Here is an 18,257-nt window from a genome sequence, read left to right as displayed (position 1 = left end):
GCTCCTGTACTCAAATCCTCTTGCAATGAAGGCCAACATACCATTTGCCTTCCTAACTGCTTGCTGCACCTGTCTGAATTTCATTAAGTGGTGTTAAGGAAAGAAAGAACTTGCATTTATATAGCACCTTTCACAACCCCAGGATGTTCCAAAGCGCTTCACAGCCATTGAACTACTTCTGAAGTATAGTTACTGTTGTAATGTACGAAACACGCAGCCAATTTGCGCATTGGAAGATCCCTCAAACAACAATGTGGTAATGACCAGATAATCTGTTTTAGTGATGTTGGTTGAGGGATAAATATTGGCCAGGACACCAGGGAGAACTCCCCTGCTCTTCTTCGAAAAGTGCTGTGGTTTTTTTTATGTCCATCTGAGAGGGCAGACGGGGCCTCGGTTTAACGTTTCATCTGAAAGACGGCACCTCTGACAATGCAGCACTCCCTCAGTACTGCAGTCATCCTGCATATGTGTTCCAGTCTCTGGAGTGACAATTGAACTCACAAGCCTTTGACTCAGAGGCCAGAGTGCTACCCACTGAGCTGAGCTACCCAGCTGACACCCTGCAAGGAGACAGCGCGCATGGTGGCCAAACAAGGTGTGCATCTCTCAGTGTTGTTTCAGAGACTCATAAACTCAGGGAGGATGTTTCCACATCACACAGCCAACTGGTCAACAGTTTAATCACTTAACTGGCTCTGGCCTCACAGCTGTTGTGTGATGCGAGGTAGAGGGCAGGGCATAGAGACTGAAGGAGAAAAAAAGGTAATTAATAACAGAAAGTGGATCGAGCTGCTGCCGACCATACACCACTTGGAGTGGGTGGTGTGTGCCAGGCTGCAATCATCCCTTTCCTGAAATAGGGGTACATAAAAAAAAAACCACACCACACCAAATGTATCCCTGCAGAGGGGAATAAGGGCAAACCATGCGAGAAGGGAGCTGATCGAATAAGTCTCCCAGACAAGGCACCCTGATCAGCAGCCAACACCCTCTGCCCCACCTTCCTAGTCCTGAATCTTATAACACACAACTGTAGTGATACTGTGCTTCCAGCTGTGAGCCTCTATCAGTGTGAGGTGATGGGTGGAGGGGGCGGTCAGGGACCGGGCTACGGCACGAGCAGTGACTCTGGAGAGAGGCTCCCTGCTTATTAAACCTTAGTGTGTGCTCCTGCTGTATATACGAAGCAGGCAAAATGTACACTAACGACTTGGACACCTGTGTGACTAGTTTGATTTAAAAGCACGGAACAAAGAGAGGAGAGATTGCCAGTAAATAGATTTAATATGGTTCAATTGAACATTCAATTCAGCAGTTGTACAATCACCAAGATTTCAGGAAAGTACCATGAGACTCGAACTGTGAAAACCGTCACGGTACAAATGTGGGTTATGTCTGGAGATTTCATTTGCTATGGTGGGATTGGAAAACTCAACCTCTGGGTTGGTAGTCCAGTAACATAATCACTGTACTATACCCTGGAGTATCCATCTATCTGTATGTCTGTCTGCCTATATCTTTAATAGTTTGTGTCTGGTGTTACTGCTGTCTCTCCAAGTGTAGTGTCAAGACTTTGGATGAAAAATTTGATACGGGCTGTTGTTGGGTGCAGGTAGCGTGATGTGCTATTACCCCATGCCCAATGGCCCCCTTGCAGGCAGGACGCAAGTTTCGACCCACCCGAGGACTTACCCGCAATCAGCGTTCCTTTCCAGGCCTTGTATGTGGAATCAATGAACTTTGCACTTTCCACCCCCAGAGGGAGCTCAATCTCTTAAAGGGAGGATGTTTCTTAGAAATCTCTTAAAGGTAGCTGGTACCTATTATTTGCTGAAAATAACAGTCTACTGTCTGCACTGAGTCTGAACGGAGATCAGACATTGCACACGTAAAACACAGATGCAGGTCCCATCCCTATGTTTACACACTGATGAGTTATGTTAAAACATTGAATAAAGGTTGCGCACTACTAAATCCCATATCCTCCAATCTGCATGCCAGACCTCACCAATCTGCCGATCTGAGTTGATACCAGGCCTGCGAGAGTGCATGCGCCAAGGTTCTCTGCTGATGCATTAGAGACCTTGGGTGCAAGAGGTAGACAGAAGGAGGGACATCCTATATGCGCAGGGGGTGTGGGGGGACAAGAGGCCCTCCAGACATATACTCAAAAGGCAGTGTGAGGCAACAGGGGACGAAGTCAATGCCAGGCGCACAGCATCATGAACATGGATGCAGTGCAGGAAGAAGTTCAATGCTTTGACATGAGTGGTCAAGGTGAGTTAGGTCAACTGTCAAGTGGTGTCTCCTACCAACTGCACCACGCACTACACCTCCCATCCCCCACATACCAACAAACTCTTTCCATCAGTACTCAACTCTGCCAATCAGATGCTTCCTTTCATTCTTACACATTACCACTGTTTCACGCTGCCCACCCATAACTCACAGGCCACACACACTGGCAGCTATTCAACCATGACAGGAGTTAAACTAAAAAGTAGGACCTCAAAGGTAGTAATCTCAGGATTGCTACCAGTGCCATGGGCTAGTCAGAGTAGGAATGACAGGATAGCTAGGATGAATACGTGGCTTGAGAGATGGTGCAAGAGGGAGGGATTCAATTTCCTGGGCCATTGGAACCGGTTCTGGGGGAGGTGGGACCAGTACAAATTGGACGGTCTGCATCTGGGCAGGACTGGAACCAATTTCCTAGGGGGAGTGTTTGCTAGTGCTGTTGGGGAGGGTTTAAACTAATGTGGCAGGGGGATGGGAACCGATGCAGGAAGTCAGTGGGAAGTAAAGTGGTGACAGAAACAAAAGGCAGTAAGGGAGAGTGTACAAAACATGACCGGACAGATGGTCTGAGAAAGCAGGGCAAAGACCAAGGGAAGTCAAGATTAAACTGCATTTATTTCAATGCAAGAAGTCTGATGGGCAAAGCAGATGAACTCAGGGCATGGATGGGTACATGGGACTGGGATGTTATAGCTATTACTGAAACATGGCTAAGGGAGGGGCAGGACTGGCAGCTCAATGTTCCAGGGTACAGATGCTATAGGAAAGATAGAGCAGGAGGTAAGAGAGGAGGGGGAGTTGCGTTCTTGATTAGGGAGAACATCACGGCAGTAGTGAGAGGGGATATAGCCGAGGGTTCGCCCACTGAGTCTATATGGGTAGAACTGAAAAATAAGAAGGGAGAGATCACTTTGATAGGATTGTACTACAGACCCCCAAATAGTCATAGGGAAATTGAGGAGCAAATATGTAAGGAGATTACAGACAGCTGCAAGAAAAATAGGGTGGTAATAGTAGGGGACTTTAACTTTCCCAACATTGACTGGGACAGCCATAGCATTAGGGGCTTGGATGGAGAGAAATTTGTTGAGTGTATTCAGGAGGAATTTCTCATTCAGTATGTGGATGGCCTGACTAGAGAGGGGGCAAAACTTGACCTCCTCTTGGGAAATAAGGAAGGGCAGGTGACAGAAGTGTTAGTGAGGGATCACTTTGGGACCAGTGATCATAATTCCAATAGTTTTAAGATAGCTATGGAGAATGATAGGTCTGGCCCAAAAGTTAAAATTCTAAATTGGGGAAAGGCCAATTTTGATGGTATTAGACAGGAACTTTCAGAAGTTGATTGGGAGAGTCTGTTGGCAGGCAAAGGGACGTCTGGTAAGTGGGAGGCTTTCAAAAGTGTGTTAACCAGGGTTCAGGGTAAGCACATTCCTTATAAAGTGAAGGGCAAGGCTGGTAGAAGTAGAGAACCTTGGATGACTCGGGAGATTGAGGCCCTAGTCAAAAAGAAGAAGGAGGCATATGACATGCATAGACAGCTGGGATCAAGTGGATCCCTTGAAGAGTATAGAGATTGCCGGAGTAGAGTTAAGAGAGAAATCAGGAGGGCAAAAAGGGGACATGAGATTGCTTTGGCAGATAAGGCAAAGGAGAATCCAAAGAGCTTCTACAAGTACATAAAGGGCAAAAGAGTAATTAGGGAGAGAGTAGGGCCTCTTAAGGATCAACAAGGTCATCTATGTGCGGAACCACAAGAGATGGGTGAGATCCTGAATGAATATTTCACATCGGTATTTACGGTTGAGAAAGGCATGGATGTTAGGGAACTTGGGGAAATAAATAGTGATGTCTTGAGGAGTGTACATATTACAGAGAGGGAGGTGCTGGAAGTCTTAACGCGCATCAAGGTAGATAAATCTCCGGGACCTGATGAAATGTATCCCAGGACGTTATGGGAGGTTAGGGAGGAAATTGCGGGTCCCCTAGCAGAGATTTGAATCACCGACAGCTACAGGTGAGGTGCCTGAAGATTGGAGGGTAGCAAATGTTGTGCCTTTGTTTAAGAAGGGCGGCAGGGAAAAGCCTGGGAACTACAGACCGGTGAGCCTGACATCTGTAGTGGGTAAGTTGTTAGAGGGTATTCTGAGAGACAGGATTTACAGGCATTTGGAGAGGCAGGGACTGATTAGGAACAGTCAGCATGGTTTTGTGAGAGGAAAATCATGTCTCACGAATTTGATTGAGTTTTTTGAAGGGGTAACCAAGAAGATAGATGAGGGCTGTGCAGTAGAAGTGGTCTACATGGACTTCAGCAAAGCCTTTGACAAGGTACCGCATGGTAGGTTGTTACGTAAGGTTAAATCTCACGGGATCCAAGGTGAGATAGCCAATTGGATACAAAATTGGCTTGACGACAGAAGACAGAGGGTGGTTGTAGAGGGTTGTTTTTCAGACTGGAGGCCTGTGACCAGCGGTGTGCCTCAGGGATCGGTGCTGGGTCCGCTGTTATTTGTTATTTATATTAATGATTTGGATGAGAATTTAGGAGGCATGGTTCGTAAGTTTGCAGATGACACCAAGATTGGTGGCATTGTGGACAGTGAAGACGGTTATCTAGGATTGCAACGGGATCTTGATAAATTGGGCCAGTGGGCCGATGAATGGCAGATGGAGTTTAATTTAGATAAATGTGAGGTGATGCATTTTGGTAGATCGAATCAGACCAGGACCTACTCCGTTAATGGTAGGGCGTTGGGGAGAGTTATAGAACAAAGAGATCTAGGAGTACAGGTTCATAGCTCCTTGAAAGTGGAGTCACAGGTGGATAGGATGGTGAAGAAGGCATTCAGCATGCTTGGTTTCATTGGTCAGAACATTGAATACAGGAGTTGGGATGTCTTGTTGAAGTTGTACAAGACATTAGTAAGGCCACACTTGGAATACTGTGTACAGTTCTGGTCACCCTATTATAGAAAGGATATTATTAAACTAGAAAGAGTGCAGAAAAGATTTACTAGGATGCTACCGGGACTTGATGGTTTGACTTATAGGGAGAGGTTAGATAGACTGGGACTTTTTTCCCTGGAGAGTAGGAGGTTAAGGGGTGATCTTATAGAAGTCTATAAAATAATGAGGGGCATAGATAAGGTAGATAGTCAAAATCTTTTCCCAAAGGTAGGGGAGTCTATAACGAGGGGACATAGATTTAAGGTGAGAGGGGAGAGATACAAAAGGGTCCAGAGGGGCAATTTTTTCACTCAAAGGGTGGTGAGTGTCTGGAACGAGCTGCCAGAGGCAGTAGTAGAGGCGGGTACAATTTTGTCTTTTAAAAAGCATTTGGACAGTTACATGGGTAAGATGGGTATAGAGGGATATGGGCCAAGTGCAGGCAATTGGGACTAGCTTAGTGGTATAAACTGGGCGACATGGACATGTTGGGCCGAAGGGCCTGTTTCCATGTTGTAAACTTCTATGATTCTATGATTCTACCCAGACACACGTCCGGCTTTCTTGCAGGAGAAGGTGGCGCATATCAAGAGGCAGCAAGTGGAAGTGGCATTTAGCCCGTTGAGCCTGTTCCACTATTTAATGAGATCATGGTGGACCTGTGACCTAACTCAATATACCCGCCTTAGCCCCATATCACTTAATACCCTTGGTTCACAGAAATCTATCAATCTCAGATTTAACTTTCGCAAGTGAGCTAGCATCAACTGCCATCTGCAGAAGAGTGTTCCAAATGTCTCCCACCCCTTGTTTGTAGAAGCATTTCCTAACTTCACTCCTGCACGTCTTGGCTCTAAATGTTAGGCTATGTCCCCGCGTCTTAGTATTCAAGTCTAGGAGACCTCCAAAAACAGTTACAAGTGTCTCGGCAGCCAGAAGCAATAATCCAGCAACTAACCTGTAAATCCTGCATGGCCCCTTTAAATAGCACTGGTATGGGGTCCTCCAGGCACTCTAAGACACGTTCAGATGGTCGGGGTTAAGGCTGTGCGTTGAGTTGAGCGTTAAGTCCCAAAATGGGGTCTATCACTTTAAATCAGCGTTGTACACTGATTGAAGCCATTTTCTCCCTACTTTACATGATTCCAGCGTTCGTTATGCGCGCTTGCGCTAACTTCTCCACCAAAATGGTGTCTGGCGCACATCATGCTGGAAAAGTGCATGCGCATCCAAGACGCCATCTTGGATGTCAGAGACGCCGTGTAGCGCCAAAACAACGGGAGCTACACGGTCCAATTTAGTGCACTTAGTTTCAAGACTTCATTTGTTGTCGACCAATGAGGTGGGATATGTAACAGCAGTCCAACCCAAGACCTGAGCATTCTGACTGGTCTGATGTTTTCTATTGACAGGTCTGTTGACCAATGAGGTAGCAGATATAATAGGCGTCCAAACAATTGAGTTGGCTGGGAGGCAACCCAAACAAAAATGATGGGCCTTTCCATTCTCACAGTTGTGGGGACAAATACTGAAGTGGAACAAGGAGGCAGAGCCTGTTACTGAGGTTAGTGACTTGAACATAAAATGAATACTGGAGATTTAGGCTCTGGGAGAGGCCTGGTGCCAAAAAAGTCTTTTATAAGCAAAGGGGACAATAAGAATAGGCTGCTCAGGTGCACTCTGGCCCAATTTTTAAAAATTAATTATCTATGAGCAACGGCACAGGAGATGTTCAGGTAAAAATGAGAAAGGTCTGTGTTTAAAGGGCCACAAAACATCTCTGGGGAATGTCCCAAAGCACTTCACATATAATGAATTGCTTTGAAGTGCAGTTATGGAGGCAAAATAGTAACATAATATGACACAGTAACACAACAGAAAGAAAGAACTTGCTTTAGACAGCACCTTTCATGACCTTTTGGACATTCCAAAGCGCTATACAGCCAGTGAAGTACTTTTGAAGTGTAGTTACTGTTGTAATGTAGGAAACACGGCAGTCAATTTGCACACAGCAAGATCCCACAAACAGCAATGTGATAATGACTAGATCATTTTTTTTTAGCAGTGTTGGGTGAGGGATAAATATTGGCCTGGACCCCAGGGAGATGCCCCCTGCTCTTCTTTTACATTCACCTGAGAGGACAAGTGGGGCCTCGGTTTAATGTCTGATCCAAATGATATACCTTCGACAGTGCAGCACTCCCTCAGTACTACACTGGGATTGTCAGCCTAGATTACGTGCTCAAGTCTCTGGAGTGGGATAGCCTTCTGACTCGAGAGGTGAGTGTGCTACCAACTGAGCCAAGGCTGACGCTTAACAATCATGTAACTTAGAGCAGTGCAGGATAACTGAAAAAAAGGTCTGTTAAATTGAACAGAACTTCTTTGTGTCGATTTGTTTCGTTCAGATTTCTAAGGTGTAAATGCGGGGATCAGGGTAGGGAAGGAAACATGAAAAAATATAAGAACCAAAACGAGGGCTCCATGTTGCTGTTCCCTGGCTCCTGCCGTAAGGTGTGAATGCCCGGTGACGACAGGACCAGGCTCAGATGAGAGGCTCCTATAGTTGAACAGCCCATCAGCACTTGTTGTCTAGACTCACACATGGTGAATGGCCACTTGAGCGAGGTACCTGTGGACGCTGCCACCCCTTGCGTACTGCACCTTGGTACGAGCCGGTGCCTTTAGGAGAGTCAGAGAAGAAACTGAGGGGAGGAGGACTAAGGATAGGACAGCTGTCGGGAGGGGGATTGTTTAAAAAGGGTAGGGTATGTTCATCCTTGTAATCCCATCAATCGACTGCTGCCTTAGGTTTGCTGACAGGAATCTGTCACAGCATCTAACAATAAACAGGAGAGGTGCTAAAACAGAAATCCACCACTAGGCCTCTTGGCTGAGGGCCCATTTCTTATCTACGAGGTCCGGGAGATGCCGATTCTCTGGCCTTGCCTGCTCTGTATCAGGCCACTAGGAAGTGTATGAAAGAGCAGCCAAGCGTGAGTTTCATTCTGATCTCCCCGTGTGCGGGAAATCACACGGTCGTTTAATAGGTGCGGGGATCGCAGGCTGTAGACTGTAACGTTCCATTCCGAGGCACAGGGCATTGAGGCAATCGACGCGTTGCGTCACCACAACGCGCTCGGGGCTGTCGAGGGGGGAGGGGTTGTGGGGGCGGTTGTGCCTAACAGCTACTTTCTGAACATTGCTGCAGGCCGCTGCTCAGCTCCGTTTCTGCCGGTTTACCGTACAACATCACTTCGTTCTCTGGAGCAGGGTGCTCTCTGCCCCTTCCGTTACCCTTGGCGCTGGAAGTCCGTCGCTCAGCAAGGATCGTGGAGCGGACAAAAAAGTTCGGAAGGAAGAGGAGGACGAGAGATCCCACCAAGATGAAGCCGCCTGCAGTCATAAAGGAGACGGTGTAACTTCCCGTCAGATCCTCCAGGAACCCTGAGTGGAGAGATAAAACTGTCACTTTCTTCAATATTTATTTCACTCCCGGAGCCCCTGTATTACTTTCTTGCAAATAGTATTGCCAGAACGCTGAGGGACATCATTCCGGGGAATGAACACTTTCCATTTCAGGCACTCCATGTCAGCATCAAACACTCCTGGGGCAGGTATAGCACAGGTTAGATACAGAAAGAAGCTCCCTCTAGAATGTCCTATCATACACTCCCAGGACAGGTACAGCATGGGTTAGATGCAGAGTAAAGCTCCTTCTACGCTGTCCCATCAAACAATCCCACAGCGGGTACAGCACGGTTAGATACAGAATGAAGCTCCCCTTACACTGTCCCATCCAATACTCCAAAGGCAGGTGCTGCACAGGTTAGATTCAGAGTAAAGCTCCCTCTACACTGCACCAACAAGTGACTAGCGCCTCCTGCTGTACCAGCTGTTCTATGCGGACTCTGAGTGAGACTGCTAAATACCTATTTATCCTGCCTCACCTTATCACTGAAATTATATTTGTTAGCTGCAGGTTTGTTTTTGGAGACTATACATTTCTCAGTATTCTGTACTAGCTGCTGACACTCTGGAGATCATTTAGAAACACATCATCTCAGGACTGATCCCCGTGGAACTCAGATGTGCACTCTGTTAATCTCTGCTGTCACTGAGCCAAATCCCCTCCATTTATAGCTTGTTTTCTCTGCACTTTCAGTTTTAGCAACAAGCCTCTTGCTAAATGTCACATGAAAGACCAAACTTAATATCATGGAATGATAGAGCACAGAAGGAGGCAATTTGGCCCAGTGTGCCTGTGCTGGTTCTTCAAAAGAGCTATCCAATTAGTCCCACTCCCCCGTCCTTCCCCCTTGGCCTTGCAAACGTTTCCCTTTCATGTATTTATCCAATTCCCTTTTGAAAGTTCCTATTGAATCTGCTTCCACCACCCTTTCAGGCAGTGCATTCCAGATCATTACAACTCCCTGCGATTAAAAAATCTCTCCTCATCTTACTTCTAGTTCTTTTGCCAATTACCTTAAATCTAGTTACCGACCCTTCTGCCACTGGAAACAGTTTCTCCTTGTTTACTCCATCAAAACCGTTCATGATTTTGAACACCTCCATTTGATCTCCCCTTAACCTTCTCTGCACCAAGGAGAACAATCCCAGCTTTGCTCGTAACTCACGTAACTGAAGTCCCTCATCCCTGGTACCATTCCAGTAAATCTCCTCTGTATCCTCTCTAAAGCCTCGACATCCTTCCTAAAGTGTGGTGCCCAGAATTGGACACAATACTCCAGTTGAGGTCTAACCAGTGATTTGTAAAGTTTTAGCATAACTTCCTTCCTTTTGTACTCTATGCCTCTGTTTATAAAGCCAAGGATCCCGTATGCTTTTTTAACAGCCTTCTCAACTTGTTCTGCCACCTTCAACGATTTGTGTATATACACCCCCAAGACTCTCTGTTCTTTCTACCCCTTTAAAATTGTACCATGTAGTTTATATTGCTTCTCCTCATTCTTCCTACCAAATTCATCATTTCACACTTCTCTGCGTTAAATTTCATCTGCCATGTTTCTGCCCATTTCACCAATCTGTCAATGACCCCCATCCTCCTCATTTCCGAGTTTCTTGTCATTTGCAAACTTTGAAATTATACCGTGTGTACCCAAGTCCTGGTCATTAATATATATCAAAGTATCTGGTTAATATTCAGAAATTCCAGTTCATTCATTAGATGGGATCTGGTTTTCAGAAACTCAGTGTTGTTTGAGTTTTAAGTTTTACCCCGATTTTTTCGCTTTCTGTTTCACCGTCTCCTGAAGGCACTGGCTCTTGCTGGGGTACAATTGTGTCGGTTTACCTCTTGGTTGACCTCAGTTACCTCACCCGAATGACCATTCTTCACTTACAAGTTTAGACATTGAGTGTCGGTGAGCTGTTCGAGCATGGAGGCATCACAGCCGAGTCTGACCCTGGCTGATGTTCCTTTCCTAATCCAGGAACGCTGAGACCAATTACAGTGACCTTACTGAGACAGTAAACTCAGCAGGACTAGGGATTCACCTGGGACGGAGAGATTGGGTCTATATGGATCCTACACGGTGTAACGTTTGCTCCTCCTGTGGGTTTTAACATCCCACTTCCCATAATTAGACTGTTTTTGCTCCAAAACATTAAATATTAGACCTGATTCTGCAATCCAGCACTGATCCAAATGCTCTGATTCTCTCCCTGTTGTGAATGAGATATCAAAAATGTCAGCTACAGCTGTCCAATGACAAGTAAAGAAAGGAAGAACTTGCATTTATACAGTGCCTTTCACAACTTCAGGACGTCCCAAAGTACTTCACAGCCAATGAAGTACTATTTGAAGTGTAGTCACTGATATAATGTAGGAAACGCGGCAGCCAATTTGCACACAGCAAGCTCCCACAAACAGCAATTTAATAATGACTCTATAATCTGTTTGAATGATGTTGGTTGAGGCATAAATATTGACCAGGACACCAGGGAGAACTCCCCTGCTCTTCAAAATAGTGTCATGTGATCTTTTACGTCCACCTGAGAGGGCAGACAGGGCCTCGCTTTAATGTCTCATCTGAAAGATGGGTATGTCTGACAGCGCTCCACTCCCTCAGTATTGCACTGAAGTGTTAGCTTGGATTTTGCTCTTATCTCGAGGATTGTGCTTGAACCCACAGCCTTCTGTATCAGAGGTATGACTGCTACCAACTGAGCCACGACTGACACTGTTGACTGTCCTTTGCTTGTCACTTTTATCCTATGAACATTCAACCACTCTGAGGCTATTTTGTCTGGAATATTCTCCCCTGCTGTCCCGAGACTTCAACTCCTTCAGTGGGGTGGGGTTGTATGCACCATCCTATCAGACCACGCACATTATTCATGTGTGAGCTATGACAGGGAGGCTATAGAGGACTTCATCACGGAGCCTGATCCTGTGCACTCCCTTGGTCCAGACACATGAACTTCCAGAAAGGGGCATTGGTTGGTGATCACTAGTGGGAATCCTGGCTGATTTTACATTCCCTTAACCTAGGGGAGCTAGTCTATTGTAGCCCCAACTCCCAAATCTTTCAGTGACCATTACTAATTTCTAACATCAACATGAACTAAGCTACATCTCCACCATCACCAATTGCCACTATTTGCCACATTGTTCCTCTCTATCTCACAGTTCTTATCTTTTAGGGGCCTTCAGCCTTTCTTCAATACTTTATATACTATAATCATATCTAATCCAGTAAGTGTTAACCTACATTACCTGATAGGGGAGGCCCAAGTAGTCCGCCAATACTCATTAGCATCAGAAAGAGCCCGGTTGCATTGAGAATACGGCCAATTCCTACGATATCTGGGAGATTGGCAAAGATGAGTGGGGCAAGGGCTCCAGCACAGAAGCCATGAAAGATAAGGATCCCCATTAGACTGGAATACGTCTGCCCCACAGGAATGAGGAAAAGGCTGAGTCCGGTGAGAACGCTCCAGAGGAATAACATGTGGATTGTCCGAACCAGCTTGAGATCAGCCACCCAACCAGAAAAGAGCCGAGCGACAGTGTCAGAGATGGCAGTGACAGACGACAGGAAGGCAGCCTCGTATTCGCTCAATCCCAGGTTCTTTCCATGGGCCACCAGATGGACGTAGGGGACAAAGAAGCCAGTGGTCATCAGGGTTAATGCGAAAGTGTACACCATAAAGCCACGGTGCAGGATAAGGGTCAGATCAAAGGCGGGGGTCACTTTGCCCCAACACTCAGTGCCTTTCTTTCCATCATCAGGATGTCCCCTTGAGGCAACAAGAAGGTCCTCTCGGAGTGTGATGGGTCTGAGCAGGGCCGCACAGACACAGAGGTTCAACATCATTGCAGACAGGATCTGGAGGGCCCCACGCCAACCATACTCATCGATCAGGAGCTGAAACAGTGGAGAGAAGACGAATGATGAGACCCCCACTCCGGTAAACGCCAAACCGGTTGCCAAGGCTCTGCGTCTCTTGAAGTATCTGGAGATCATGGCCATTGTGGGGGTGAAGACCAAAGCCCAACCAAAACCTGGAGAGGAAAACAAGAAACAGTGAAGGCCATCTTCTCAATTAGATGCATCTTTTATAGATGAGTGGGATACTATGTTTATGCTGTTACATAGCTTGAGGCATGCATTATCAAAGATTAAATTTTAGACCTAACTGTTCCTTGAGCAATGGGTTGTTGCCCTGGTTTATATACGAACAAAGCATGCCAAATTGACTGGCAGGAAAAGACCAGCTGCACGAAAAGATCAAGCCTGCCCCACACCTTATGGTTGGAGCATCATGATTAAACACTTACCCCTCTTCACCTGGGAGAGGTGAAAAACCCAGGGCCAATAAGGGAAAAAATACTCTGGAAAATTCCTCTCCCATCCCCTCGGGCGATCGAAACCAATCGAGGAGATCACACGGACCAAGTGATATTTATGAAGCCACTTACCTTCTATATGATCTCTGCCCCAGTCAAGAACCAGACCGGCTCCTTCTTGAGGGCATGCAGGGAGTCAGCACGCACCACACCAGCAGGCAACGTATTCCAGTTCCTAAATGAGTCTCTTCATTACAGTTCATGTTCTGCTCTGAGGAGAAGGGGTCTCCGTAAGCTGAGGGTAGCTCATTGTGCGATCCTTTGAAGGAGCAGCATATGGGTGCCATTGATTGATGGCTCAGGTTCAAATCTCCCTGATGCAGAGTTCCCAATCTTGCCTGCCCTGTTATGGGGAAGCAAGCAGATGCTAGGCTTTATAGAGAGGAGTGTATAGAGCTCTGAGTGAGTCCATTTGACCACTGAGGACATCTCAGCCAAGCCGATATCCAGACACGCACAGGACGGTTATCAGATGCAGGAACCCTAGTTGATTTTCCCTCCATGGCCCACTGAACACCAATTGTAACCCCCAAATTACTTTCATGGCTGAGATCAGCTAACCCAGTATCGATTGGGGATCAAACCTGGAACTTCCTGGTCTGTATGACTCAGCGACTCCCTGGATAAACTCACTGAACCATTGAGAAGTTGCCAGTTCAGTGGCGTGGAAGGATACAAGTTTGAAAAAGAGCGAGTTGCTGTCAGTGACCCTCGGTACATGGGCCTGAATGACGCTCTGAGGAAGATGGCACTGAGTGCCTTTCCCCATCCCTATCTTATATTTTCAGCTCCACCTCATGTTGACTATTGATGAAGTAGATATTTCCACCCCTTCAGCACCAACCCATACACCATGCAGGGAAAGGAACCTTATATTAAACCCGTTGGGCTGACCTGTCAAGATTCCAATGGAGAGGTACATGTGCAGAAGACTCTGTCCAAATGAGGCTGTAAACATTCCCACAGAGGCTAAAACCCCACCGACCATCACCACTGGACGGGCTCCACAATGCGTCCCAAATACACTCCCCACTGGACCTGTAAATGCAAAAAAAACCTGGTTAGTGAGGTTCTCAATGGCTGAGTCGGTAAGGGTACTGCAGAGCAAAAAAGTCTGGCTGACCTCCCATTCTCAATCCTTTGTAAACCTTAGCTCACCCAAAACTCTGCTGCCTGTATCCCATGCCGAACCAAGTCCTTCCCTTGCTGACTTGTCTCCTTTTCCTTGCTGTCCTATATTAACTCCAATGTCTCAATTTAAAATTCTCATCCTTGTGTCTAAATCCTTCACTCCTTCCTATCAAACCTCCTCCATCTCTGTGCCCCTCCTCCAAACTTTCCATTCCTCTGACTCTGGCCTTTTATGCATTTCCCCCCCTTCACCCCACCATTGGTGACCGTGCCTTCAGCCGCCTAGATCTCATTTGGAGCTGGAATTTCCTCCCTCCTCCTCACCACCTACCTCTCCAACTCTAAGATCTTCCTTAAAACCCACCTCTTTGACCAAGCTTTTGCCCATCCCTCCTTATATCTCCTCCTTTTTCTCGGTGTCCATTGATTTCTGATCACGCCTCTTTGAAGTGCTATGGATGTTTTTTCTACATTAAAGGCACTTTATAATGCAAGTTGTTGTTGTCCCAGGTTCACTCTCCCAGTTAATGTTGAGTTAGCTGATTCCAACCAGGACAGCAGTAGATTTGCTGTAGGTACTGCCGGGCTATGGAAGGAACAAAAAGAAATCAGCCACTTCTCATAGCTAGTGACTTCTCTAGAAAATGGGTGTGTGTGTGGATGTCGGATGAGACCTCCAATCGGCCTCTGCGATACACCTTGTACAATTCCGGCCACATCCAATACTTCTCACTAATTCCCAACTCAAAAGCCCCTCCCTGAACTGAGGAACATGAGGTATACAGTTGAGGTATACATGAGGTATACAGTTAGTTTGTAAGCTTCCTAGTTTTTCACGTTGAGCCGACAAAACATAAAGGTACCTTCGGTACTAATGAAAATGGACCCATTGAGCAACAATTCTTACAGTGACAGACTTCTCAGCCAAAAAAAACAGACACGTTGTTCACCCACCTTACTGTGAATCTGGTAAAGAGGACCCTTTTTTATTTGTTCGTGGGATGTGGGCGTCGCTGGCAAGGCCAGCATTTATTGCCCATCCCTAATTGCCCTTGAGAAGGTGGTGGTGAGCCACCTTCTTGAACCGCTGCATTCCGTGTGGTGAAGGTTCTCCCACAGCGCTGTTAGGAAGGGAGTTCCAGGATTTTGACCCAGCGACGATGAAGGAACGGCCGATATATTTCCAAGTCGGGATGGTGTGTGACTTGGAGGGGATCGTGCAGGTGGTGTTGTTCCCATGTGCCTGCTGCTCTTGTCCTTCTAGATAGTAGAGGTCGTGGATTTGGGAGGTGCTGTTGAAGAAGCCTTGGCGAGTTGCTGCAGTGCATCCTGTGGATGGTACACACAGCGGCAACTGTGCGCCGGTGGTGAAGGGATTGAATATTTAGGGTGGTGGATGGGGTGCCAGTCAAGCGGGCTGCTTTGTCGTGGATGGTATCGAGCTTCTTGAGTGTTGTTGGAGCTGCATTCATCCAGGCAAGTAGAGAGTATTCCATCACACTCCTGACTTGTGCCTTGTAGATGGTGGAAAGGCTTTGGGGAGTCAGGAGGTGAGTCGCTCGCCACAGAATACCCAGCCTCTGACCTGCTCTTGTAGCCACAGTATTTACGTGGCTGGTCCAGTTATGTTTCTGGTCAATGGTGACCCCCAGGATGTTGATAGTGGGGGATTTGGCGATGGTAATGCTGTTGAATGTCAAGGGGAGTTGGTTAGATTCTCTCTTGTTGGAGATGGTTATTGCCTGGCACTTGTCTGGTGTGAATGTTACTTGCCACTTATCAGCCCAAGCCTGGATGTTGTCCAGGTCTTGCTGCATGCAGGCACGGACTGCTTCATTATCTGAGGGGTTGCGAATAGAACTGAACACTGTGCAATCATCAGCGAACATTCCCCTTTCTGATCTTATGATGGAGAGAAGGTCATTGATGAAGCAGCTGAAGATAGTTGGGCCTAGGACACTGCCCTGAGGAACTCCTGCAGCAATGTCCTGGGGCTGAAATGATTGGCCTCCAACAACCACTACCATCTTCCTTTGTGCTAGGTATGACTCCAGCCACTGGAGAGTTTTCCTCCTGATTCCCATTGACTTCAATTTTACTAGGGCTCCTTGGTTCCACACTCTGTCAAATGCTGCCTTGATGTCAAGGGCAGTCACTCTCACCTCACCTCTGGAATTCAGCTCCTTTGTCCATGTTTGGACCAAGGCTGTAATGAGGTCCGGAGCCGAGTGGTCCTGACGGAACCCAAACTGAACATCAGTGAGCAGGTTATTGGTGAGTAAATGCCACTTGATAGCACTGTTGATGACACCTTCCATCACTTTGCAGATGATTGAGAGTAGACTGATGGAGTGGTAATTGGCCGGATTGGATTTGTCCTGCTTCTTGTGGACAGGACATACCTGTTATGTTGAACTGGACGATCGCAGTTAATTGCTTTGACTCTCTCAGACTGGCGATCAAGTTTTTAAACCATTACATTGCCCCTGAACAGAGAGAGCAACAGAATCTCACTGCTAGTCCATTGTCTCCGCTGTAATCTGATTAATAAGCAGATCAAGCAACCGGGCCTGCTTACGCACATCCTATAGACCCTGACCTGGCACACACACCTCATAGACCCTGACCTGGCACACACACCTCATAAACTCTGACCTGGCACACATCCATAGATTCTGACCTGTCACACACACCCCATAGATTCTGACGTTGCACACATCCATAGATTCTGACCTGTCACACACACCCCATAGATTCTGACCTGTCACATATTCATAGACCCTGGTCTGTTGTAGCTCTTGGTACTCATGAAGATGTTGGCCATAGCTGAGAAAATTGAAGAAGCCAATTCCGGATTTTTGAAATTTGACCCCATTAAAATATAATCCTCTCCCGCCCTCAATTTTCTCCCCTCGTGTTCTGAAGGTGGTGACTTGCTGGCTGACAGATCCAGGTTCCCCAGTAGCCCTTCTAGATGGTGACTATTGGAAGGCTTGTCGGTGTTGGAGGACATCACTACTCAACACAACCGTGTCCTCATTCAACATTGACTTATCGGCAGGAATCATTGGATAGCAATCAAGTGCAGGAACCCTGGAAGATCCTTCTCTCCTACCTATTCCAGGGGCACTGAGGCCAATTGTAATGTCCTCACTGCCACCCTGGCTGAGATCAGGTAACTTAGCGCACACCATGGTTCAAATCTGGGACCTTCAAGGTCTGTGTACCTAAGTACCATACCACAAAGTGCAGGTATCCAGTGAACCAAAAGGAGCCTGACAATAAGAGATTTTTTGGTTCAGAGGATAGCTTCAAACTAAAGGTCTAGAACGGAAGGGACAAACAAACGCTTACTTGCAAACTGTTGTGTGGCCACCGAGATTGAAGTGATCCAGGAAACACGGCTAGATGACTCCTCGTAGTATTGAATGAACTGGATGAAAAAGACTCCAAAAGAACGTATAATTCCAAACACCAAACAGTTTTTCAGGAAACCCGCTAGAACGACTATCCAGCCCCAGCCCCCGTCTGGCGGCTCGCTGTAGACAGGTTGGGCCATTCTGGACTGGTGCGAGACCTATGTTAGGCAACACAAAATGAAAGAGTTGACCCGGAGGCATATTCCTGAACAGCATACTCCTGAACAGCATACTCCTGAAGCCCATCCTACTCGTACCTTAACTCTCCCATTGAAGCCAGTCCCTCTAGTACCCTAACTCTCCCATTGAAGCCCATCCCTCCTGTACCCCAACTGTCCCATGGAATCCCATTCCTCTTGTACCATACCATGCACTTGTCGCTGATACTATGGTGGATGAGTAGAAAGTCCCCAACACTAACATCCCCCACACCTTGATGAGCACAAGAGTTAAAAAGAAACCTTTAATCGGGATGGTCCATCAGGCAAGTTGAAACACGCTGTTTGGAAACTGCCTCTCGTCAAATCGGTAAGACAAATGGATTATTCCTTTAACACTGAATTGATTAAAGTGGACTGGGAAAA

General features: G+C 46.8%; 1 protein-coding gene across 1 annotated transcript; it reads right to left on the bottom strand.

The window, feature by feature from the left end:
* Nucleotides 1-8,431: 8,431 nt before the first annotated feature.
* On the bottom strand, nucleotides 8,432-17,813 carry LOC137302320 (monocarboxylate transporter 13-like). The gene is made up of 4 exons (XM_067971958.1): nucleotides 17,609-17,813; nucleotides 14,018-14,161; nucleotides 11,990-12,778; nucleotides 8,432-8,697 (listed from the first exon to the last, which is right to left on the bottom strand). The coding sequence occupies exons 1-4, from the start codon at nucleotides 17,811-17,813 to the stop codon at nucleotides 8,432-8,434; spliced, it is 1,404 nt and encodes a 467-aa protein (XP_067828059.1).
* Between the last annotated feature and the right edge of the window lie 444 nt (nucleotides 17,814-18,257).

The sequence above is a fragment of the Heptranchias perlo genome, chromosome 35 (assembly GCF_035084215.1).
Source record: "Heptranchias perlo isolate sHepPer1 chromosome 35, sHepPer1.hap1, whole genome shotgun sequence".
Taxonomy (NCBI): Eukaryota; Metazoa; Chordata; class Chondrichthyes; order Hexanchiformes; family Hexanchidae; genus Heptranchias; species Heptranchias perlo.
This window is presented reverse-complemented; position numbering and strand designations above follow the sequence as displayed.